At 42.6% G+C, this 23,974-nt stretch overlaps 2 protein-coding genes across 2 annotated transcripts in view; one reads left to right on the forward strand and one right to left on the reverse strand.

Annotated features, from left to right (window-relative positions):
- Nucleotides 1–15,703, reverse strand: part of LOC140463037 (protein eva-1 homolog A-like) — a 387,899-nt gene extending 372,196 nt beyond the window's left edge. The window contains exon 1 of the mRNA XM_072556670.1: nt 15,680–15,703. The gene's annotated coding sequence lies outside the window, so the exon portion shown is untranslated. The remainder of the gene's footprint in view (nt 1–15,679) is intronic.
- mrpl19 (mitochondrial ribosomal protein L19) overlaps nt 15,698–23,974 on the forward strand; it is a 29,060-nt gene continuing 20,783 nt past the window's right edge. The window contains exons 1-2 of the mRNA XM_072556734.1: nt 15,698–15,807; nt 20,253–20,376. Coding sequence (XP_072412835.1) covers nt 15,756–15,807; nt 20,253–20,376 — 176 coding nt within the window. The 5' untranslated portion in view covers nt 15,698–15,755. The remainder of the gene's footprint in view (nt 15,808–20,252; nt 20,377–23,974) is intronic.

Below are 23,974 nucleotides of genomic sequence, written 5' to 3' on the forward strand. Positions count from 1 at the left end.
TGGATATACTGGGGACAGTTCTAATGAGCCTACAGAGGCAATACCTGAAACACAGCAGTCAGCAGTCATTGCACACACAAATTTAAACATTGTTATCTGAATATTAGGATATGGAGACCTCCAATAAGAAGAGTAATAGGATCTTTTACATCATAGATCTGATTCAGATGTATGCTGCACAAGCCATTTGGCACACTAGAAGATTCTAAGTGTGAGGGGAAGGATGATAACTTCTCCAATCTACAAAACTCAAAAAGATTGCATTGTATTTAAGATGATAGGGTGGACATTTTACTGTCCAAAAGTGTAAGGTAAACAGTTCCTCGAGCTTGTCCAGCCTTTGTGACGTGGGAATGTGATGGTGAATGTGGAACGTAGGTGAAATTTTACAGTCCGACTGATATTGATTTGCTTCACATTCATTACAAGAATTAATACGTAACATTCAAAAACATGGTCAATATTCCTTGTAGCCAGAAACTGGAGTTGACCTAGTTGGTCACTGCATAAGGTTCACATTCAGAATTTTATAAAAACAGATATCTTTAACAAGTATTGTGTAAGTGTATGATTAACGTAACTGCCCCTTGAAAGGTCACATATTTCTCACAAGTAGAGCCTGCTCCCTCAAAGATGAAAAATAAACACTTATTCCATTCACTTTAGGCATGGCAGCCATTTTTAATTTCCATTATATTTTTGCAATTTGGATGCAGATGGAAAGCAACAAAAGTAGCACTTCATCGAGGCTCAGTCTGTCAATCTTGATGAGCTGTAAATAATCTTGTTCCTTTCTGCCTTGTTCTACCTGACAATCCCATCAGGTTGATCATCTCCATATTACCATACATCTCTTTTATTTAACTGTTCATCTCTCTACTTTAGCCCTCAAGGCCCTGACATAGAGCTTAGTTATGCGAAACATTTTTATGCATTGCAGCCAAAGCTAACAGTGATTATTTTCCCCCATCCTGCAGCACTCCAGGCCTTCTCATGCTCTACTGTATCACACCCTTATATTAGTTTCCACCTCGTCACAATTATTTTCCCCTCCAATCCCCATAATTGATTTCCCCACCACAGTTATGGCCTCTGACAACCTCCAACCTTCAATAAACACATTCCCAAGGCTTAACTGTGACTCACCCCTCATGACTGACCTGGAATGACAGGTTTGATGACTGACCAGATCCTTAACTGATATTTCTGCAGCAATACCCTGACTGGTGAAACTGGACCTTTAGGACAGTCCCTGAACTGCAAGGATAGAGAACCCCGAATGCTGAATGCCCTTGGTAATCAAATGACTGAAACCAAAGGCCGAGCCTAAGATTGGATTCCACTTTAGACTTATTGTGTCAGGACCTCATGATGGATGAGTTTTCCTTGACTTGAATGAAGACCACTGCCCTTAGGCTTTGAGGTATGGCTATTTGGTTGAAACACATTCAATGTGTTTACCATTTAAGGTACTGGCATATGCTGCAAGTGTCACACTGATGGAGCACATAACTGTACAACAACCTGTCTGATGCCTTGACTGACCATTGCTGGCAAATTTAAGAGACCTGGCTGTGTGTCTGTGTTAAAAGGTAAGGCAAGACAGAACTCTTGTGAGATTGCACTTTCTGAATGAGATGCCATTACAATGAGCAAAAAGGCAAGGGAGATATGCTGAGGCAAGAGGTGTATTCCACAGCTTCAACCATAAAAAGCAAGGTTGAGTTTCTTAACAAAACAGTTTTTTGGGTGGGGGTGCAGGTTGAAGGAGAATGCATGTATATTGTACAAAGACAAACATAATCACAGAACTGTTATAGTACAGGCCATTAAATCCATTATGCCTGTACCAGCTCATTAAATGAGCATCATTACCTACTTCCAAACTCCTTTTACCCCACTCTCTTGCACATTATATTTTATCCAAATAATTGTCCAATGCCCTCTTGAATACTTCAATTGACCCTGCCTCTATTACACTTTCATGCAGTACATTCAATACCCTTACTACTCACTGAGTGAAATAGTTTTCTCACTTCTTTTGCAGACTACTTTAAAGCGGGACAGATGTACAATAAAGGGTTAGTTATTCAGTAGGTACACAGAAAGCTATGTCATTTATGTCATCATGATCACATGATGTAGAGACTCTAATCCAGACAATGTACCCATCATTTCATTACCAGTTCAGCAGCGCATCACTCCATTGAAGAACTAATTTAAGTCAATTTTGGCAGAACTCATCTGCAAACTTGCTTCCAGTGAGCTGGCATACAAAGTACTTACCTCAGGTTTGATGCATTCCACTCATATCTAGTGAATGACCATGTAGTGAACTCAACTCTATACTAGCGTCCAAGCTTTGGTAATTACCAGTATTTGAACTGGCGCTTGAGTGTCAGATCAAGTGACAGGGCTTCTTCTCTCTTGTTCTTCTCTTCTCCACTGCCATGGGACCAGAAAGGTAGCAGTTTTTGGGTGTCTGAATTCATAAAATCAGAGGGGGAAACTTTGGGAAATATAGTGGAGTGGGAAGCAAGAGTTCCAGTTACATTATGAATAGCTTGTTCAATGTATCAGACAGCAAGTCAAAGAAGAGCTGGAGAAAGGGCACAAAGCAGGAACTTGTATCTTCCTAAATGTTCTGAGTAATCCTGAATGCAACCAACCCCTTCTTTGTAGGACTCAAGAGTTAAAGGAATCCTTGCACTTTGGCTCTGTTCCACTGTGTGGTACCTTGCAGTTTATAAGAGAGCAGACCAAATGCCAATGATTTAGAAGCACTTACAGAATGGGACCTCCAGCAGAACTTGGTGTTGGTGATGGATGGCATGAAGCAAGGGAACAGAGTTCTCTAGGGCCTCCATTAGCAAGTGGAAACTAAGAGGGAGGATAGTTCCAACATTTGAGTGGACTCTTGATGGGTAAAATGAGTCTTTGGTGGAAAGAGGTCTGATGGGGAAGAAGAGGAGTCAAGCAAATTAATTCTTCAGCTGAATATAACTCACATTATTATTCCATGCACATAGTGTAAATAGTTCCTTGTTTATCCTTAATTTCCTATTTTGATTGCAATGGCCCAATTCCAGTGGAATAAAGATTCCGTGAGTTATAATCTTTGGGCTGTCTGTGTGTTCAAATCTTATATACATGACTGGCAAAGTAGGCAGGATTCTACAGCATCAGCATTAAATTATGGTGAACAGCTGTTGAAAAACACCTAGCTGAGATGGAACAGATGGCAAAGGAGTCAAAACCTGTCAATTTCCATGAGGGAGACTAAAGCTGCTCCAAGCTCCTCAGAGACTCAGGTACTGGCAGACTGAATCAGACATCTAGGCCAAACTTAAGCAAAGACTCCACTTATGTCTTCCCTTGACATGACAGATGAAGGAAGTGGTATTTCAGGTCAGCAGTTCTACTTGTCAATGAGAAGGCAGCTGGAAAGATTAGAAGACTAGAAACATCAGATGATCCAGTAATTGAAGAATGGATTGAAGAAACACAGCTGTTTAAGTCATTCAGGGACCTTAACACAAGTGATCAGGTAGTGTTCATGTTGGATCAACTGTATATAAAAATCCCCATTGGGAAATACTAGATGTCTTCTTCTGAACGATCAGAAACAGGATGCTAAAGAGCCACCAGCAGAAACAATAAGAGATGGGAACATTCTTGCACTTTGGCTCTGTTCCACTGTGTGGTACCTTGCAGTTTATAAGAGAGCAGACCAAATGTCAATGATTTAGAAGCACTTACAGAATGGGACCTCCAGCAGAACTTGGTGATGGTGATGGATGGCATGAAGCAAGGGAACAGAGTTCTCCAGGGCCTCCACTAGCAAGTGGCAACTAAGGAGGCTTAATAGTGAATAGCCTAAATTGTCTTTATTTGATGTGCGGAACCACATCATCCAGATCATAGGAAGATCAGACTTTAAAACCTGGAAAAAGGTTACCATCAGGGAGGTGATTGTTGATGCAAGAGAATGTAGACCTCAGGCTGAAGAGGCAATAGTACAGATTGCTAAACAACAATTACAAGTCGGTCCTTGCTGTCCTAACTCTACAGTATGCTTCACAATGTATCCTGCCCAAGGGATACTTTAAAGAGATAATGGAATTGTGCCAGAGTCGGGTATTTTAAATGAGACTACCCTCAACCACTGTTGTCTAGCGCACAAACACTATGCAGTGCAATAGTCTTTGTTTCATATCAGGTGTTAAACTAGTTGGGGCTGCCATTAAGAGCCAGGCAGGGGTGAGGGTCATTCAGGAAGATGATCAATCTTACGTATATAAATAGGGTCTTGCCCACCAATGAGCATGGAATTTGGCAAGTTAGAAGTGACATGCCTAACTGATACAGGAGCCAAGGTGCCAACTGTTACTCACTAGATTTTCTATGAGCATCTGACTGAGAAGTATGGGCTGATTGATGTTTCTTCCCTCACCAGATCTCTGTCTCACATCTGCTATCATAGCTACATCAAGCTCTTCTTTCCAGTACGCAATCACATTCATAGTAACATGTGATTCCAGTTTCTGGTAGTTTATGACCCAACGGAAACTCCAGTGGAAGAAAGTAAAGAATAATGATGGTGGGGTCAAATTCATTAAGAGATATCGGAGTGTCCTTGAAAAACATATATGGTGCATATGATCACACACTATGAGTTTAGCAGGTTACTCCATCAGTCAACATGCTGAAGTGTATCAACCTGTACAAGTGCTATCTAAAGCAGGGAATCAGACTTTTCTTACCTGCCTGCATCATCACTGTTCTTGAAGGCTCTTGCCAGCCATCACCAAATAGTCAACATGAGGCGCTGCTTACCTGTCTCATGTAACAGAGACAAAAACAGAAATTGCTGGAAAACCTCAGCAGGTCTGGCAGCTTCTGTGAAGAGAAATCAGAGTTAACATTTTGGGTCCATGCCCATTCTTCAGATAGTCCTTTGGGTTTTCACGTAGCACAGCTCCTATTTGGTGTAATTCTTGAAGCTACTCTTGTCACTGAGACAGAAAATAAGATATCCATGCAGTTTGCCAATTTGAGCAATGAAGATGTGTACCTCAAACCAAGAACGCCTTTCGGTATCCTTAAATCTGCCAATGTCAGGTACTGTGGACTGACTACAGAAGACATTCCAAACATCATTTCAAAGGAAGTCATTGGCAAGTTAGAAGAAACCCAGAGGAGGCAGCTTGTTTCTACTGTCACTAGGTATGGGACAACTTTCAGCAAAAATAATAATGACATAGCATATTGTGACCTGGTAAAACACAGGATTTTGACTGCAGATGAATGTCCAGTAAAGATTTCTTACACAGGATCCTAGCCCATCACTGGGAATTAGCCTAGGAGTGCATGGAGAAGTCTTTGGAACCAGTTGTCATCAATGACTTGACAGCCAAACATTGGACCTGCGAAACCAGGCATTTGTGATACAATTCATGAGGACTGCAAGAGAAGTGCTGAGAAAAGAAAACTGGCCTGTCACAAGGTTAACCTTCCAATCAGCAAAAAGACATTCGTCTGAAATCAGAATATCAGGGGTCAGAAGATGATACCAGATACGTGGTACCCTGAACCCCAAAGAGTCATCAAGTGGCAGGACACAGATGACCCCACCTATGTTGCTGAACCAATCGAAGGAGGGAGGATAGCCTCAGAATATGGTTCACAGAATGAAGTTGCTTGAGGCCAGGAGTCTGACAGATGAGGTGGAGACAAGCCATGCACTAAGCAGTGTTATGAAAACATAACACCATAAGAACAGGAGTAGGTCATTCAGCCCCTTAAGCCTACTCCACCATTCAACAGGGTTATGGACTGATATAAAATTCCTCACAAGCACTTTCCTGCCCTTTCCTCATAATTCTTGATTTCTCCTAACGATCAAGAAACTATTTATCTCAGCCTTAGATATACACAAGCCCCACAGCTCTCTGTGGCAAGGAATTCCACAAACACTCAACCCTCTGAGAAAAGAAATTCCACCTGATCTCCTTTATTCAATTATATATACCCCAGAGAATGCCCTCTGGTCCTAGAGGAAAAACATCCTCTCTATATTTATGCTGTCAGGCCCCTTAAGATTCCTACACTAATCAAAGAGATCAACTCTTGTACTTCAAAATTCCAGTGTATACAATTCCAACCTGTTTAGCCTTTGCTCAGAAGATAATCCCTCTGTACCAGGGATCATCCAAGTGAACCTTTCTGAACGGCTTCCAATGAAATTATATTGTTCCTTAAATAAGGGGGCCAAAACTGTTCACAGAATTCCAGATGTGGTCTCACCAGAACCTAATACAGTTGCAATAAAACTTCCCTACTTTTACACTCCAACACCCTTGAAATAAGGGCCAACATTCCATTAACTTTCCTAATTACTTGCAGCAACTGTGTGCTTTCTATGTGCACAAGGACCCCAAGTTACTTTATGTTACAGCTTTAAGTAGTTTTTCTCCATTTGAATATTACTCGGTTCTTTTGTTCTCTCTCCCAAAATGAATAACAAAGAACAAAGAAAATTATAGCACAAGAATAGGCCCTTTGGCCCACCAAGCCTGCGCCAATCCAGATCCTCTATGTAAACCTGTTGTCTATTTTCTAAGGATCTGTGTTCCTCTGCTCCCTGCCCATTCATGGATCTGTCTCAATACATCTTAAATGACCCTATCAGGCCTGCCTCGACCACCTCCATTGGAAATGCATTCCAGGCACCCACCATCCTTTGCGAAAAGAACTTTCAATATATCTTCCTTAAACTTTTCCCCTCTCACCTTAAACTCGTGACCCCTCATAATTGAGGCCCCCCACTATGGAGAAAAGCTTCTTGTTATCCACCCTGTCTATACCTCTCATGATTTTGTAGAACTCAATCCTTTCTCAACCTCTGTTTTTCTAATGAAAATAATCCTAATCTATTCAACCTCTCTTAATAGCTAGCACTCTCCATACCAGGCAATATCCTGGTGAACCTCCTCTGCACACTCTCTTAAGCATCTACATCCTTTTGGTAATGTGAGGACCAGAACTGTACGCAGTATTCCAAATGTGGCTGAACTAAAATCCAATACAACTGTAACATGACCTGCCAACCCTTGAACTAAATATACCATACAATAAAGGAAAGCATTCCATATGCCTTCTAGATCCCTCTATCGCCCTGTGTTGCCACTTTCAGGGTACAATGGTCCTGAACACCCAGATATCTCTGTACATCAATTTTACCCAGGGCTTTTCCATTTGACGTATAGTTCACTCGAGTTGAATCTTCCAAAATACATCACCTTGCATTTGCCCGGATAGAACTTCATCTGCTAATTCTCTGCCCAACTCTCCAATCGATCTATATTCTGCTACATTCTCTGACAGTCCCCTTCACTATCCGCTAATCCACCCTTCTTCGTGTCATCTGCAAGTTAATCAGATTATCCACACCTTCCTCCAGATCATTTATGTATATCACAAACATTATTCTTCATTTGCCAACTTTTTGCCCACTTACAGAGGAACCTCGATTCTCTGAATATGAATTATCCGAATTTCGGATTATCCAAAGAAGATCTCAAGGTCCCAATAGAAACATAACATCAAAGAGGTGTTTCAACACCGATCGCGTCTTTTGTTTACAATGATTAAAAATGAACTCAGCTTAATGAACTGCTGCTAAGAACAGTCCTGGACATCTATGGAAGCCCAGGCACCGTCTCCAAATGTCTGACCTCGCTCTTGCTCTCGCTCTCTCGCTCTCCACACTTTCCCTGGAGTTCTACACAGGGGCGTACCCGAAACCCCCATTCCCCAGATAATCTCTACAAATTGTCCTGTACACTGCAAAGGTGGAACCTGTCAAAAAGTTGGAGTCAAAAGTTATCGGTGTGTACAAAGTTACAAATCACACAACACGGGGGGGGCTGAGTTGGACTCGAGGGCAGGGGCATGGACGGGGGGGGGGAGGGGGAGCGGTAGGGTGGGTAAGCGGGGGGGGGGGCGCGGTAGGGTGGGTAAGCAGGGCGGCTGAGTCAGTCTTGGGGGGGGCAGGCGGTCAGGGCAGAAGGGGGATGGACAGAGGGCATGGGGGGGGGCAGACGGAGAGTGGGGGTAGATGGGGGTCGAGGTTGGATCAGATAGGGCGCGAGGTTAGGGGCAGACGGGGAGATGGGTTCGGACAGTGTAGGGGGGTCCGACAGGGGCAGGATGGGGGCGGACAGGGGAGCGGGGAATTGCACATGGTGTGCTGCTGCCTAGTCTCCTGAATGGGGAAGACTTAGCAAATGCTCGCTGTGTCAATCCCGTTGAACTGATAGGGGTGGAGGTGAGTGCGGGAGGCTTTAGCAAAGCTGCAGGTCCCTTACATACAAGTGCCCCTCTGCTCAGAAACAGGGCGTCATGGTGGCTCAGTGGTTAGTACTGTTGCCTCACAGCGCCAGAGACCAGGGTTCAATTCCCACCTCAGGTGACTGTGTGGAGTTTGCACATTCTCCCATTGTCGCGTGGGTTTCCTCCGGGTGCTCCGGTTTCCCCCCACAGTCCAAAAATGTGCAGGTTAGGTAAACTGTCCCTGCTAAATTGCCCTTAATGTTAGGCGAAGGGGTATATGTAGGGGAATGGATCTGGGTGGGTTGCGCTTCGGCGGGTCAGTGTGGACTTGTTGGGCCGAAGGGCCTGTTTCCACACTGTAAGTAATCTAATCTAATCAAACCCTGAGACAGAGAGAGGGAGCAAGGCAGGCAGAGCGAGGAGAAAGGAAACTTCAGAAAACGCCGAGCCCCAGAGGAGAATCACTGAATCAATTAACCGAATGATCAATTATCTGAACGAAATAGTGCACGCCCATCTCATTCGGATAATTGAGATTCCTCTGTAAACATCTCTCTGGAAACAGTTTTAATCCCACTCACAACTTTTCAACTGTTTTGTGTCATCTGAAAGTACATTTACTTCCTACCTCTAAATCATTAATATATATTATAAACAGTTACGGCCACAGTACTGATCCCTGTGGAACCCCACTGGTCAAGGGTCACCAACTTGAAAAAGAGCTCTTTATCCTCACACGTTGTTTCCTGTCCATTAGTCGATTCTCTATTCATGACATTGTGCTACCTCCAACATCACAAAGTCTTCCCTTAGACATAACCTTTTGTGAAATATCTTGTCCAACACCTCCAGGAAATCCAAATACAACACGTCTACTGGTTCCCCCTTACTTACTCTGGTTGAGACTTCCCTGAATAACTTGAATAAATTATTCAGACATGATTTGCCTTTCATGAAGCCATGTGACCTCCACTTGATTAGATCGTAATTTTCCAAATACTCTGCTATTAATTCCTTATTAACAGATTTCAATTATTTTCTAACAATAGATGTTAGACTAATCAGTCTATCATTACGTGCTTTTTGTCTTTGTACCTTTTTGAATAGAGGTCTCACATTACCACTCCACTTGGTAATTGTCCAGGATCTACTGATTTTTGGAAAACTAAACTAATGCATCCACTATCTCTGTAGATACCTCTTTTAGGATCCCAGAATGTAAGCCATCAGGACCAGGGAAATTAGCTCCCATTAGCCTCATTAGTTTGTCTAATACTACTTCTTTAGTTATGGTGATGATACTTAATTCCTCTCCCACATTCTTTAGTGGAAATGAGATGCTCAAAGTATCTGCCAGTGGAAATGGATTGCTCAAAATATCTGCGAGTATAGAGACTGATGCAAATATGTTTAACTCCTTCGTCATTTCCTTGTTTCCCAAAACTATCTCCCCTGACTCATTTTCTAAGGGGCCTAAATTCACTTTTATCTCTTTCTTCCTTTTTATATATTTAAATAAGCTTATTCTTAGTTTTATACTCCTCACCAGTTTACCCTCAGTTTATTTTCTCTGTCTTTATTACCTTTTTTGGTCCTCCTTTGCAGGACTCTGAATGTAACCCAGTCTTGGGGTCCGGAAGTGACTTCGACTCCTTTTATGCTTTTAATTTCAAGTTAATATGCTCATTGACTTCCTTGGTACACATTGGTTAGTTTATTCCTCTGTTAGAATCTTTCCTCCTTCTTAGGAAGCATTTTTGCGAAAAGTCATGAATTACCTCCTTAAAGTCTGCCAATGCTTGCTTACTGTTATTCCTGCAAACTATCTGCCCAATTCATTTTAGCTAACTCTACAATCATTACATTCTAATTCCTTTTGCTTAAGTTAAACACAGTTGTTTCTGACCAAGTTTCTTGCTCGCGAACTGAATATTAAATTCCATTGTGTTATAATCACTGTGTCCTCGGGGATCTTTTACACTGAGGTCATTTATTAAACATGTCTCATCAACCATTAGCAGATCGAAGACAGCTTGCTGCCTGGTTAGCTCCATGGCATATTGTTCTAGGAAACTATCCCTAATGCACAGTATTCATAGTTATCCTTTCCAATTAGGTTAACTCAATCAACCTGAAAGTTAAAGTCACGCTTTGGACCTACTCTACCGAGAGCCAAAAAAAAGAGGATCTCTCTTCAAAGAACATGAGACAATCAAGGCCCGGTGGAGAGAGGACTTCAAGGATCTCCTTAACCAAAATGCAACCTATGATGCAAGTATCCGTGACAGCATCGCACATCATAGTACCTAGCACCATCTCGGTGCATTTCTAAGCCACCATGAAGTTGAAAAAAACACCTGATAGCTGGCAGAAAAACAAGGTCTTTGGTACAGATGGAACTGGCTAAAGTACTATAATACAGCAAACAAGCACCCATTACATGAAGCCATAGTTTGGGAGAAGATTTGTAGCTCGGGTGCTCGTTGTGGTAGTTCTGTTCGCCGAGCTGGGAATTTGTCTTGCAAACGTTTCATCCCCTGTCTAGGTGACATCCTCAGTGCTTGGGAGCCTCCTGTGAAGCGCTTCTGTGCTGTTTCCTCCGGCATTTATAGTGGCCTGTCTCTGCCGCTTCCGGTTGTCAGTTCGAGCTGTCTGCTGTAGTGGCCGGTATATTGGGGCCAGGTCGATGTGTTTGTTGATAGAGTCTGTGGATGAGTGCCATGCCTCTAGGAATTCCCTGGCTGTTCTCTGTTTGGCTTGCCCTATAATGGTAGTGTTGTCCCAGTCGAATTCATGTTGCTTGTCGTCTGTGTGTGTGTGGCTACTAAGGATAGCTGGTCATGTCGTTTTGTGGCTAGTTGGTGTTCATGTATACGGATCGTTAACTGTCTTCCTGTTTGTCGATGTAGTGTTTTGTGCAGTCCTTGCATGGAATTTTGTACACTACATTAGTTTTGCTCATGTTGGGTATCGGGTCCTTCGTTCTGGTGAGTTGTTGTCCGAGCATGGCTGTTGGTTTGTGTGCTGTTATGAGTCCTAGTGGTCGCAGTAGTCTGGCTGTCAGTTCAGAAATGCTCCTGATGTATGGTAGTGTGGCTAGTCCTTTGGGTTGCAGCATGTCCTCGTTCCGTTATCTCTCCCTTAGGCATCTGTTGATGAAATTGCGAGGGTATCCGTTTTTGGTGAATACCTTGTATAGGTGTTCCTCTTCCTCTTTTTGCAGTTCTGGTGTGCTGCAGTGTGTTGTGGCCCTTTTGAATAGTGTCCTGATGCAACTTCGTTTGTGTGTGTTGGGGTGGTTGCTTTCATAGTTTAGGACTTGGTCTGTGTGTGTGGCTTTCCTGTAAACCTTTGTGGTGAATTCTCCGTTCGGTGTTCTCTGTACCATCACGTCTAGGAATGGGAGTTGGTTGTCCTTTTCTTCCTCTCTAGTGAATCAGATTCCTGTGAGTGTGGCTTTGATGATCTGGTGTGTGTTCTCTATTTCTGTGTTTTTAATTATTACAAAGGTGTCATCCACGTATCTGACCCAGCATTTGGGTTGAATTTGTGGTAAGACTGTTTGTTCTAACCTTTGCATTACTGCTTCTGCTATGAGTCCAGAGATCGGTGAGCCCATGGGTATTCCATTGATTTGTTCGTATATTTGGTTGTTGAATGTGAAGTGTGTTGTGAGGCACAAGTCCAGTAGTTTAAGTATGCCGTCTTTGTTGATAGGTTCAACGTCCTGTTGTCTGTTATGTCTGTCCAGCAGGTTGGTTATTGTTTCTTTGGCTAGGGTTTTGTCGATGGAGGTGAACAGTGCCGTTACATCGAATGAGACTATAGTTTCTTCCTTGTCTATGTGTGTATTTCTGATGATGTCCAAGAATTCCTGTGTCGATTGTATAGATTGGCTGGATCCGCTGATCAGGTGTTTCAGTTTCTGCTGTAGTTCTTTGGCCAGTTTGTGTGATGGTGTCCCTGGTAATGATACTATGGATCTGAGTGGGATGTCTGGTTTGTGCAATTTGGGTAGTCCATAGAATCTGGGGGTGTTGTTGCTTTTAGGTTTCATTCTTTGTAGGTCAGACCTGGTTATCTGTCCGTTTTTTTGTAGATTCCTCAGTGTGTTGTTTATCCTATTGGTGAGCTGTGGGGTGGGGTCAAACTCCCTCTTTTGGTAGGTGTTGGTATCTGCAAGTAGTTGTTGTGCTTTTTGCATGTACTCTGCTTTGTCCAGGATGACCGTCATTCTGCCTTTGTCTGTTGGTAGTATGATTATGTTCTTATCGTTTCTTAGTGATTTTAGTGCTTCCCTCTCCTTGGTGTTGAGGTTATGTGTTTGTCTTTTTCTTGTTATCAGCGGTACGATACTTTGTCTCACTGTTTGTTGTGTCTCTTCTGTCAGTCCATTGTTCCTGAGTGTGCATTCTAGTGCTGCTAGGAAGTTTGCTGTCTTGGCGTCCCTGTGATTGTAGTTGAGTCCCTTGGCCAATATTGTTCTTTCCGTGTCTGTGAGCGTCTGTGGGAGAGGTTTTTAACCCAGGTGTGTGTTGTGGTGTCCTCCTCTTTGTGTGTTAGTTTGGCCATTTTTTCTTTTAGTGCTGTTTTTTTGCGGTGTGTGGTCCTGTTCTGTCCTATGGTGACGGCCTGTTCTATGGTCCGGGTCCATTTCTGATTGGTGGTTTTTGAAATTAACGATTTTTGGCGCGAAATTTCTTGTCTGTATTTGTGTAGTCTGCTGTGAGCGTCTGTAATCATTACCTGGATCATCCTGAATCCGTTCTGCCTGGCTGTGTCCCTGGCTTGTGGATTGTTGACTGGTGGTCTGTATCTGACACATGGTGAAAGGATTCGATTCTTTCGGCATTCATGCAGGAACCGGAGTTGTTCGTATGTGGCGCTTAGGCGGTTGGCACAGGATTCCCATTTCCTGGCTTGTCTTAGCATCTCTCGCCCGTAGGTGTTCAAAGTTTGGGAGAAGATTTTTAGCTCGGGTGCTCGTTGTTGTGGTTCTGTTCGCTAACAACCAGAAGCGGCAGAGACAGGCCACTATAAATGCCGGAGGAAACAGCACAGAAGCGCTTCACAGGAGGCTCCCAAGCACTGAGGATGTCACCTAGACAGGGAACGAAACGTTTGCAAGACAAATTCCCAGCTCGGCGAACAAAACCACAACAATGAAGCCATAGCCTCACTGCCCTTATCTGGAAAGAAGCATACCAAGTGATCTCAGAAACACTATGTGACCATCTTCAAAAAGACACAGGTCCAACTGTGGAAATTATAGAGGGATTCCATACTTTGTTCTACAGAAAATGTCACTGTAAGAATGTTCCTCCCAACAGCTGAAAAGCTCCACCCTGAAATTCTGTCCATAGTGAGGTACTAAGGGCTTTAACTCTGTCAACCATGAGCGATTATGAAGTGTTCTCCTCAAATTCGGCTACCCACAAATCTGTCACCATTCTATGCCTGCTTCACAATGACACACAACATCCACACCGATGGATCCACCAAAGACCCAATATGAGTGCAAACTCGGGACAAGCATCATCTAACCAATACTCTTCTCCACCTTTCTGGCAGCAACACTCCATCCCAATTCCATGAAGCTTGACACCAGAGTGAAATAAACCTACCAGATGAGCAGGAGTCTGTTCAACCTTCGAAACCTCCAGGTCAGAACCAAAATCTTTTGTCATTGAGCTGCAATATGCACATGATGCCCGCATATGCGTATACTCAGAGGCCAAGCTATAAACCATTGACAATACATTCAGTGAGCAATATAAGACAATGGGCCTCAGACTAAACATCCAGAAAACAAAGGTTATCTACCAGTCCATTCCTGCCACACAACACTGCTAGTAAGCCTCTAGATGATATGGATCATTTCCTATATCTCAGGAGTTTTCTCTTGGTGCGTGCAGACATGGATGATGAAATCTAACATTGACCCAAATGTGTTCATGCAGCCTTCAGACTTCTTAATTGCTTGAGCAACAGTGTTCAAAGATCAAAACCTGAAACTCAACATAAAGCTCAGGATCTGCAGAACAGCTGAGATCCCAACCCTCCAGTATGCATCAGAAACAAATCCCTGGCGGAAAATCCTGCAAATCTATTAGCAGAATCAGCATACCAACAGGAACAAACTCTCCCAGACTAATATCAGCACACTGGTCACACAGTGTGATGGGCTGGCCACATCGTCCACATGCCTGACAGAAGATTCACTATACAAGTTTTCTAAACCAATATCTGCAATCAGCAGGAAGGCAGAGGGAAGCCTCAAAAGACTCTCAAAACAAATGCAACATTTTCAACAACATATGGGAATCATTTGTCCTAGAACACAAAAATTGAAGAAGTATCCATGATGGCACCAACCACTCTGAGCATCACCAAGTGAAGCATATGTAGACCATATGCAAGCCGTGGAAACAGCATGCAAAATCCTGAGCATCCTACCATCCTGCCTCATCAAGTACCACCTGTAAAAGAGTCTATAGCTCCATGATTGGGGTATTCAAACACTGCAGACTCCCACCTCCTCCCCTTCCATCCTCAACCCTGAAGGACTACTGAAGAAGAGTAAAACAACTGATAGGAATTTCTTAATGCCCCTCTGTGCTTCAATGGTTCATGATTAAACTGGTAATTCTGAGGCGGCTGCTTTCATATATTCTATATATTGCTTGGACTTATCTGGCAATAAGTGTGTCCATTTTAAAACCATTTATAGTCCATGACAGTCATACAAACATACAAATTAGGAGCAGGATTAGGCCACTCAGCCTTTTAAGCCTGGTCCACTGTTCAATAAGATCATGGCTCTGACTGTTACCTCACTTTCATATTTGTGCCCCTTATCAATAATCTCTACCTTGAAAATAATCAAACTACAGTATTCAGCCTCTTATGCCATTGAGCAAGACCAGTAAAATAAACATTTACTTCGCCGAGCATCCTCACAAATATTCTGCTCACTTCTGATGATTTATCAACTTTTAGTAGTCTTTCTAATATTTTCTCTTCGTTAAACTTTAGTTCATCAATTATCACCTCTTTCATTGTGACTTAGGTAGTATCTTCTGTGGAAAAGACAGGTGGTACACAGGTAGTAATTCAGTATATCTTTTTTGGATCTCTTTTATATTAACAACCAATCTCTTTCAATGCTCCGTTCCGTCTAATGTACTTTTTCACTTCACCTCTGAACTCTCTATTCGAGTGCCTTATTCCCCTACCCCCGGACCGTGTACTGCATTTCGCCGAATCTCACTAATTGGATTTTGGCCAAGACTATTCACACTTTGTGCCCACACTCCTTGCTCCCTTCCTCAGTGGTACTTTTTACCTTCCCCCTGTCCGCTGTTTCCCGCTGGCGCTCTACTTCGCTTTCCGAGTTTGCGCAGTGAAACATTGTGGGCAAGATGGCGGCTATTGAAATGATTGTCCGGGGTTCGCGAGCTGCAGCGAGTAAACGTGAGTGAATGACAGTTGGAATTAAACAACCGCGAGACCCTCCGCTCCCGGAGCGCGCGAGAGATACCCCCGCCCGTCCGTTTGCGGGTGGAAGTGACCGGTTGGTGAAGGTGGCCGTTGGTTTTGGCTTGAAAACTTGGTAACGGAGGTTAAATGAGCGTAGAAACAGTTGAAGAAACCTGGCAGCGTCTATGGGGAGAGACAGGCCATGCAGTACCAGGTTATAGTCTGATGGAGTTCCGCTCTGAAAGCTAGTGCTTCCAAATAAACCTGTTGGACTCCTAACTGGTGTTGTGTGATTTGTAACTTTTAAACACTCCAGTCCAACACCAGCATCTCCAAATTATAGGGAGAGAGAAAGTGACAAACCGAAACAGAGTTCATGTTCCGAGTTCAGAATGACTCTTCTCCAGGGTTTTCTGTTTGTTTCAGATTGCCAGCATCTGTGTTATTTTCCCTTTTAATTAAATAACTGGGTATATGTACATCTGTTGGTGTGGGTTAAGAGGCCCATTAGACGACTCCACTCTGTGTTTGGATTTGGCTGAACCTCTCTGAGCAGTAAGTATTGTCTGAAGGCAGTTTATGTACTGCAGCGGGATCATCTCCACAAGGTCCTTGGTTTTAGTCATAGAACACTGTGGGTCTCGACTTGGTTTCTGGCATTGAAACTGCGCTGACCACTGTCGCTGGCTCCCTGGCTCCAAATCCTGGAATAGTCTTTCCTATCCTTTCTACTTCATTTGTTGCTCCTGACACAGAGTGTAATGCCTTCATACCCTCCCCCACTCACCCATTGTACTCTATGCTACTTTCTCCCCACCGCCACCCTCCTCAAGCTTATCTCTCCACACTTCAGGCTTAATTCCTGATGAAGGGCTTTTGCCCGAAGCGTCGATTTCAAAGCTACTTGGATGCTGCCTGAACTGCTGTGCTCTTCCAGCACCACTAATCCAGAGACAGTGTGTAATGCCACCTGACATCCCTGCTGTCATGCTTCAGCTTCTTTGCATTGACTTTGGCACAACTGGGGAAGGTGGTGGCATTGTAGCATTGACACTGGACTTGTAATCCAGTTCTGGGTACATGAGTTTTAATTCCACCATGTGGTGAATTTTGAATTTGGTAATCATCTGGAATAAAATGCTAGCCTGATGATGATTAGGTCACCATATAAAAACCGATCTGGTTCATTAATATCCTTAAGGGAAGGAACTATGCCATCCTTGCCTAGTCTGGCCTACATGTGACTCCAAACCTACAACAATATGACTCTTAACTTCACTCTGGGCAATTAGGAGTAGCCAATAAGTACTTAACTAGCTAGAGATGCTCACGTCCCATGAATGGCTTAAAACAAAAATCATTGTCCATCTCTCTTATGTTACCTGATTCAATGATTTTAATGTCATTACATTTCACTCTTGCCTCTTGAGTTCTAGTCAATGTGCCTCTATCAATAACTCCTCTTTTTGCCCTTATCTCACTGTCTGGGGATTTGGTGTTCTTGTAATTTTCATCAACATGCCTAACCTCAGCATTATTCTTTTCAAGGTTGTAGGTTTATGTTTAGCATATGCACTAACATCCAACCTCTTTCAATCTTGTATTCATATCCTATGTAGCTGTGACAAAATTCGGCTGTGGGCGGCACGGTGGCACAGTGGTTAGCACTGCTGCCTCACAGCGCCGGAAACCCGGGTTCAATTCCCGCGTCAGGCGACTGATTGTGTGAAGTTTGTACGTTCTTCCCGTGTCTGCGTGGGTTTCCTCCGGGTGCTCCGGTTTCCTCCCACAATCCAAAGATGTGCAGGTCAGGTGAATTGGCCATGCTAAATTGCCCCTAGTGTTAGGTAAGGGGTAAAGATAGGGGTATGGGTGGGTTGCGCTTTGGCAAGTCGGTGTGGACTTGTAGGGCCGAAGGGCCTGTTTCCACACTGTAATGTAATCTAATCTAATCTAAAACTAGACTATCCTTGTCATTCCCAACCTGACTGCAAACACCTCTATTTTGTCCAACTGCTTTTATTTGTTTTCATTCTTGTTCATCAGATTGTTATCTGAATATAAATTGCAATAGTTTTTCTTCATGCACCCACAAATTCAGCCCTGATTTATTCTTGGCCATCTCCCACTTCTCATCTGAATTTTGTCCTCTGTGATATTTTGATGTATACAATAAAGACACTCAATTCTACCTCACCCCCATCTCCTTCAATTTATTCACTATTACTGCCATGTTAACATCCAGTACTAAATAAGCTGAAATTTTCACCAGTTAAATATTGGGATTGCCAATGCAGCCAAATATGTAGTAATGTATTGAATCAAAATTGCTAGTTAGCCTCTTGACAAAGTCCTGTTTTGCAAATGTACACTGTAAGAAGTTTAAATTTTAAGTTGACTGTGTTGCTTTGCTTTGCCTGGGACCTTCCTCTGTAATGCTCTCCTTAAAGGTAAAAACAATGACTGCAGATGCTGGAAACCAGATTCTGGATTAGTGGTGCTGGAAGAGCACAGCAGTTCAGGCAGCATCCAAGGAGCTTCGAAATCAACGTTTCGGGCAAAACTCCTGATGAAGGGCTTTTGCCCGAAACGTCGATTTCCATGCTCTCCTTAAAACCTAATCCTTTAACCTTTTTCCATCTCTCCAATGTTACCTTCTATAGATTGGTGTCCATAGCGCTTAGTGCTCCTTGAAAATGCTTCAAGATGGTTTTATTGCGATAAAGGTGCTTATTTTAATGCATATTGTTGCTGCTTGTCTGACAACAATTTTAGGTCACATGCAATGCGGGGATAGCATTTCGAATCCTCTTTTATCCTCAAGTGAGAGCTGATCTTTTTTCTTGGTTGTGTTGGGGACCTCCTTTTACAAAATGCACCAAATGTTTAACTAGAGGAATGAGCTTGACTAGCTTTAAACGCCTAAACAAACTGTAAAGGAATTTCCAGTTTTCTCAAGCTTACTTAGCCTTTCTAAAGAGAAGAAATAGGTTTGAGTCAGGTGGAATAGACATATTTTTGGTAAGATTTCCAGTAAGATGGCGGTGGAGTGGGGCCTCTGAGCCTGGGGCTCGTCCGCTTTTCGTTTATTTGCTTTTCTCCCCCCTTCCCCCTTCTCTAATTTTTCTTTAAATTTTAATTTACTTTGTCAGTGAAGAGTTCAGTTGCAGCTACAGCATCGACAGCAGGTAGGCCAAGTATTGTGGACTCATGGCAGAGGCAAGTTTGGGTTCAGAGTGGTTTCTGCATCATCAAAATGCCGACTCATTGCTGCTGCAGCAATGGCGAGTTTGGGTTCCCAACTGCGTCAGGTGCAGATTCACACAGGCAGAGGAAGGTTTGGGTACAGTATGAGACCGAGTTGCATCGATGAGGTGGGCCCGAAGCAGACTCGTGAGGGTGTTGTGTTTTGGCAGAAGTCAGCAGCATGGATGGCATTGCATTGATGAGATCCAGCAAGAACTCATAGTCACAACGTTTAAAAAAATCACATGAAACCAAGTCATAGCCCCTTTACCTCTTCCATGCCAACCATCCAAGGCCCCAAACACTCATTTCAGATTAAGCAGTATTTCACTTGTACCTCTTTCAATTTGGTCTGTTGCATTCGTTGCTCCCAATGTGGTCTCCTCTATGTCGGAGAGACAAAACGCTGGTTGGGTGATCGCTTTGTTGAGCCCCTTCGGTCTGTACGCAATCAGGTCCCGGACCTTCTCGTGGCTTGCCACTTCAACACACAATCCTGGTCCCATGCTCACATGTCTGCCCTTGGCCTGCTGCAATGTTCCAGTGAAGCTCAACGCAAACTGGAGGAACTACAGCCCGCCGGTCTCAACATTGAATTCAACAACTTCAGATGATTATCCCACCTCGACCCCTCTACTTTCATTCTGCTCTGTAATTTTATTTCATTTATTCTCTTTTTTAAAATTTTTTTTTCACTGTTGCGTACCTCTTATTTCTTGATTGTCTCTCTTGCTCCCCACTCTCTCACCACCTTTTTCCTCTCTTCCCCCTTTGCTACCCTTCTCCCCTGTTTTCCATTTTGTCTCTGCTTCACCCATCCCCCACATATTTTGTCCCATAACATTGGTTTCAGCCTTGGTCATTTTCAGCTCCTAATCTCCCTATAATCTCTCTATGCACTGTCATTATCACCTCTTTATTGCTACCTTTGCTTCTGGCGCCATGACTCACCTTCTCTCAGCCTAGTATAAATACATCCCTAAATTTCTCCCTTTTTTTTAGCTTTGACAAAGGGTCAGTTAGACTCGAAATGTCAGGTCTTTTCTCTCCTTACAGATGCTGCCAGACCTGCTGAGATTTTCCAGCCTTTTCTCTTTTGGTTTCAAATTCCAACATCCGCAGTAATTTGCTTTTATTTCGACATTTCCTACGAGGTCATGCCTGCAGTCTGACTCCTTTTCCTTTAATTTTAGGACTTCTCTTTTCACCAAGAAGGCTTTTAAGTTCCTCAACAGGTGATGACAAAGCTTCAAAATTTCAGCCTCCATCAAAACCTGTTATCATAGACAAAACACAGTCTGGAGCAACACAGAGAAGGTAATGTGCAGAAGATGTTCAATATGATGAAAATTAAATAAAGGTTGCTTAAGTATAGATATTTTAATGAGTACATTAATCCCAGTAAAATCAATTCCAATCTTTTTCTGTTCAATATTCACCTGTGCTTGAGGGTTAGAAAGGTGCTAAAGATGGAATGCATCACAATCAAAGGATAGGTACCATAAAATAATGGATTATAGTAAGTAGGTAACAGCATTAAATATGATTTTCAAGGTATCATGAGGTTTGAGAGGGCTAGCAAATTTTACTTTCTTACAGAAATGAGAATGTGATAAACCAAGCAACCCTCAACTGGTTGGACAGGGATGTTGAAAGAATAATTATTAGAGACTACATTTCAATTTACAATAGATAACTACTTAGTGAATCGTAAGACCCAAAAAACATAGGAGGAGAAGTAGGCCATTCAACCATTAAGACTGCATCTCAGTTTGATGGAAGAGTGACCGATCTGATGATCCTCAAGTTCACTTTCATTACTTATGTTCATGACCTGTGATTCCTTTACTAATTAAAAAATTCTGTCTCAGCTTGAATATACTTAGACTCAGCTTCCACAACTCTCTATTGTAAAGAATTCCACAGATTCATAGCCTCTTGACAGAGGGCATTCCTTGTCATCACTGTTTTAAATGGTGACCTCTTACTCTGGGACTATGCTCCCTGGTCCTAGACTTTCCCAGTAGGACAGACAACCTCTCACATCTGCCCTGTTAACCCCGCTAATAATTTTATATATTTAAATGAGCTTGTCTGTCATTTTTTTAAACTCTAAAATGTAGCCCAACTGACTTAATCTTTCTTTATAAGAAAATTTAAAGCCCAAGATCAACCTGAAGAACCTTTTCTGGACTATCTCCAATGATAGTCCGTTTAGATAAGGGGACCAAAACTGTTCACAGTATTCTAGTCATAATCCAACTGATGCCATATATAGTTTCATTTTTAAATTCCATTCTTTTGAAATAAAGGCTGATTTAACATTTGCCTTCCCAGTTACCGTCTGAACTTGTTTTTTTAACTTTTTGTGATTTATGCATGGGGACCAATCAGGGCTGCAAATTTCTTCTATCCTTCCCATTTAAATCATAATCAGTTCCTCAATTCTTTCTTCAAAAGTGCATAATCTGACATTTTCCCACATTTGCTCCATCTGCCAAGGTTTTGTCCACTCACCCAATTGGCTATATCGCTCTGTCATCCTCACTACTTGCCTATTTATCTTTTGGCTCATCTGCAAATTTGGGAAAGTACATTCATTTCCCTCATAAAACTCATTAATATTTATTATGAATATTTATGTCCTGGACCACACATCGCTATGGCACTGCACTAGTTAGCAATTGCTATCCTGAAATGGTCCTCTTGTCCTAATGAATATGTCTTCTATGAGTTAGACCTCCCTATCCATGTCAGTATACTACCCTCAATACTGTAGGCCACCATATTTTATTTGATAGCCTAACCCATGGAACCTTGTCAAACACCTTCTGAAAATCCAAATATATTACATCCAGTGTTCCCCTTTATCTGTTCTACTTGTTACCACCTCAAATAATTCTAACAAATTTGTCTGAAAACTGCTGAAACTGAGCATTGGTAGTGCAGTAACTGAGTGGTACCACATCCGCAAACAATCAAGTAGGCTCCTTTGTCCTGAATGACGTTGAGCTTCTTGAGTATTGTTGGAGCTGTTGTTGTCATCCAAGACATAACTCTTGACATGTGCCTTAAGGACAAGCTTTCAGAAGTCAGGAGGGGAGTTATTTGCTGCAGGATTCCTAGTTTAGACACTGAAGTATTGTAGGAAATGTGACAGACTCTACTGGACTATTGTGTTCGATTTGGTACTCGTCCCTGCCATAGGAAGCGTGTGAAGTCTTGGCAATGAGACACTAGAGTTCTGTGGTTGAGAAACATCAATCGTGTAGGTAGATTGTCAAAAGTGGGGCTATTCACTATAAGGGAGATTTGAGAGGAGACTTCATGTAGGTGCTGAAAGTAATGAGAGATCTGGATTGCGCAGAGAGGGAGATAGTCCTGTCTTGTAGCCACCAATAAAGTACTGACAGCACAGATTTAAGGTGATTGGCAAAAGAACCAAATATAATAGGTAATTTTACACTGACTCATTAGCATCTGGATTTAACTGCCTAGACTATATGGTGAAGGTTTGTCCATGGTAGCTTTCGAAAGGAAATTTTGATAATTATCTATACAGAAAAAATTAGAATGTTATGAGGAAAAGGTAGGGGGGTGGGAAGTGCTTAGTTGCTTTTGTAGGGTGCTGTCACAAACATGAGAAGCTAAGTGACCTCCTCTGTACTTTAACTATTCGGTGATTCTATATGGAGACAAATTCCAGTGAGTCCTATGCTTGGTTCCTTTCCCATTATCTAAATGCTCATTTGGTTACATCATCTGACAAAATTTGCAGGTACTGACAAACAGCAAGTTCTGTCTTATCAACCTCTTCTTGATGCCTTCACTGCCACTCTATTATTTTTGACAACCACTCTTAGATGACCTACAATTCCTTTTACTTGTTTGGGAAAACCAAGTTGTTGCCTTTATTTGCCCTCATAATCTTGTGATCTCACCACTCTTTTCTCCATCATCCTTTCTTGCCACTGTCACAGGCTGAATCAAATGAGCACGTGAAAGTGCTCTGCAAGAGCAATTCTGTTGGTCCCCACTCTCCTCCCCTTTCCTTGATGGTCTTCAACTTGTTTGTCCTTTAGCTGCCGGTCCAATTTTGTTTTGAAAGCCGTCATTAAATCTTTCTCCTGCGCGCACACAAGCAGAACCATTCATACCAAAGTACTAGCTGATGATGTGTAAAGGTCAGCTTCTGATTTTTGACCGAAAGATTCTTTTTATCAATATTTATTTTACTCAATAGGATAATGTGAGCTTTGCTGGCTGGGATGTATTGTCCATCACCAACTATTCTTCAGAAGGTGGTGTTGAGCTGGCTTCTTGAATCATTGCAGTCCATTTGGCATGGGTGTACCCAGTGTACCCAGGGAGGGGATTCCAGAATTTTGACCAAACAATGTAGTTCAGTCACGATGGTGAGTATCTTGGAGGGGGAGCTTGCAGATGATGCTGCTCCTATATATCTGTTGCCATTGTCTTTCTGAGTGGTAGTATTTGTGGGTTTAGAAAGAGCTGTCTGTGGGACCTTGGTGAATTTCTGCAGTGCAAATTGTAGATGGTATACAGTGCTGCTACTGTGCATTGAGAGTGAGTGAATGAATATTTGAGGATATGGTTACATACAAGTAAACTGCTTTGCCCTAGATGGTGTCAAGCCTTTGTTGGAACTGCACTTGTTTCGGCAAGTGGGAAATATTATATCAGATTCCTGACTTAGGCTGTTTCATGGTGTACAGGCTTTTAGAAGTCAGGAGCAAAGTTACTTGCTGCAGAATTCCTCACCTTTGACCTGCTCTTGTAGTATAATCATTTATTCTAATGAATTTGTTTGTGACAAGTGACAACCACAGTATATTGATATTGGAAGATTCAGTAATGTTCTTAGGAGAAAGTGAGGACTGCAGATGTTAGAGAT

This window comes from Chiloscyllium punctatum, chromosome 3, assembly GCF_047496795.1.
Source record: "Chiloscyllium punctatum isolate Juve2018m chromosome 3, sChiPun1.3, whole genome shotgun sequence".
Lineage (NCBI taxonomy): Eukaryota > Metazoa > Chordata > Chondrichthyes > Orectolobiformes > Hemiscylliidae > Chiloscyllium > Chiloscyllium punctatum.